General features: G+C 37.6%; 1 protein-coding gene across 2 annotated transcripts; it reads left to right on the forward strand.

Moving 5' to 3' along the window:
* Nucleotides 1-83: 83 nt before the first annotated feature.
* Nucleotides 84-1,675, forward strand: LOC112093451 (E3 ubiquitin-protein ligase RGLG3-like). 2 transcript variants are annotated; one of them, XM_024171917.1, is made up of 4 exons: nucleotides 84-250; nucleotides 345-483; nucleotides 573-629; nucleotides 1,358-1,675. In XM_024171917.1, exons 1-4 carry the CDS (start codon nucleotides 144-146, stop codon nucleotides 1,439-1,441), a joined length of 387 nt encoding a protein of 128 aa, XP_024027685.1. In that variant the 5' UTR covers nucleotides 84-143; the 3' UTR covers nucleotides 1,442-1,675. The 2 variants fall into 2 exon arrangements, with proteins under 2 accessions (XP_024027685.1, XP_024027684.1); XM_024171916.1 differs by having other exon boundaries at nucleotides 88-250; nucleotides 342-483.
* The last annotated feature ends 61 nt before the right edge of the window (nucleotides 1,676-1,736 follow it).

A 1,736-nucleotide genomic window follows, 5' to 3' on the forward strand; every position in this document is an offset into this window, starting at 1 on the left:
TCATGGTAGGACATGCTTCTAATTTGCTTCTGATGAGAAAAGTATTAATATCTTATCTGTCCTGAATTTTTTCACATAGAAAATGAATAGAAAAATCTGCTCTTTTGGATTTGTCCCTGCAGTTTGTCAACTTCACGAAAATCATGTCTGAGAACTCAGAACTATCAAAGAAGGAAACAGCTTTTGCACTCGCTGCACTCATGGAAATTCCGTTTCAGTACAGAGCCACCCTAACCTTAAATTTTGACAAGTAAGCCCTATTGCTGAAGTTTCTACTTTCTAGTTGTTGAGTCTTCCATTTCACAAATTACTTGTTTGTTAAAAGCATTCTACTTTTGCAGTAGGGAACACCTAGGTGGCCCACGAACACGGCCGCTTCCGCCTCCACAAAAGGTGATCGATCATGACAATGCGGTCAGATCGATCCCACGGATGACAGACTTTATGAAAGAAGAGGCAACAGCTTCAGCTGCTGTGGAACTGGTATTTAATCTTCTCTACTTTCTTCGTCCCCTTTCTCCCATGCTTATAGCGAAGCATCTGACGTTGAAGATGTTTTTGTGTTGTTCAAGGTCTGCCCTATTTGTCTTACAAATCCGAAGGACATGGCTTTTGGATGCGGCCATACGGTAAGTGCACTTCAATATTAATCTCTAAAGGTTGCTTGGATCAGTGTATCAAGGATCCATATTGTGTTTTGGTCTCTTTTTATTTGACTTTGGAACTTCCATATGTTTTAACACTTGCAAAATTTGTTAGGTAATTTTTTGTTTCTCCCATTTTTAGTTTTTTGCAAAGCTAGGTAACTTTCGCCCTTTTATGGTTCTCATGCTTCTAGTATGAGGATAAAAAATAAAGGGAATATGTTGAAAGTTCATCTTGTCAACAGTTATATATAGGTATATGTATAATTCTTGACAAGATGAGCTTTCAACACATTTCTTAGTGGGGGGGTCCACTTTGGGCCACGGTATTACCTCTTCTTGAAAGCGCCCTTATGGTCGATTTGTTCATTGATTTGTGTTTGTTTCTCTTTATTTTATCAAAAAAAAAAAAAAAAAAAATTGGTAGCCACTAAGGTGAATCCCAGATTGGTGGAGATTAAGGTGCACTTCTAGTATTAAATTGCCCACAATTTCACTTTGTCGGGTTTGCTTAAGGGCCATGTTGTTGCTTTCTCATGAAGGCCTTTGTGATTGTTCTGTCCGATATAATATTTTTATTTCTATAAACTAATTACACTGGGGCCATATTGGCCAATGGACTGATTGAACGTGATTGCATTACTCCTTTATATGTGGAGCTCATCTCAAGAGTATACTTTAAAATTCACACCAATGTTTTTTCATTGTTCAAGACCTGCAAGGATTGTGGAGTAACGATTTCAGCATGCCCGTTGTGTCGGGAACCCATAACAACGCGCCTGAGGCTCTACACTTGAATGGAGAATTGATTTGGGGGCATCTCAGTGAGAATTTCCAGCCCAGAATTTATGAACTTGTTATGTAGAAAAACATCCACACACAAGAGCTGGGTTTGTATCCCAACGAGAGCTATCATATGCTTTTCATGTACGCAAAGTTTATTGTACTAGCCTGTAAAAATTGTCTGTTAGGTGTCCCTCCTTTTACCGTTTTGATCAAAAATTTCATTTTCTTTATTGTAACATTGTTTCTGCGCTTTTTTATTTTTGTATTAATTTATCATGAGAAATTTGTATTTTTAGTGAGAATATA

This window comes from Morus notabilis, unplaced genomic scaffold (assembly GCF_000414095.1).
Source record: "Morus notabilis unplaced genomic scaffold, ASM41409v2 Scaffold9311, whole genome shotgun sequence".
Taxonomy (NCBI): domain Eukaryota; kingdom Viridiplantae; phylum Streptophyta; class Magnoliopsida; order Rosales; family Moraceae; genus Morus; species Morus notabilis.

Excerpts from the sequence above, each read along its gene's own strand:
- LOC112093451 (XM_024171916.1), top strand. The coding sequence starts at position 144 with ATGTCTGAGAACTCAGAACTATCAAAGAAGGAAACAGCTTTTGCACTC. Across the intron at positions 484-572 it reads CTTCAGCTGCTGTGGAACTG|GTCTGCCCTATTTGTCTTAC; the intron begins GTATTTAATCTT and ends GTGTTGTTCAAG. Across the intron at positions 630-1,357 it reads CTTTTGGATGCGGCCATACG|ACCTGCAAGGATTGTGGAGT; the intron begins GTAAGTGCACTT and ends TCATTGTTCAAG.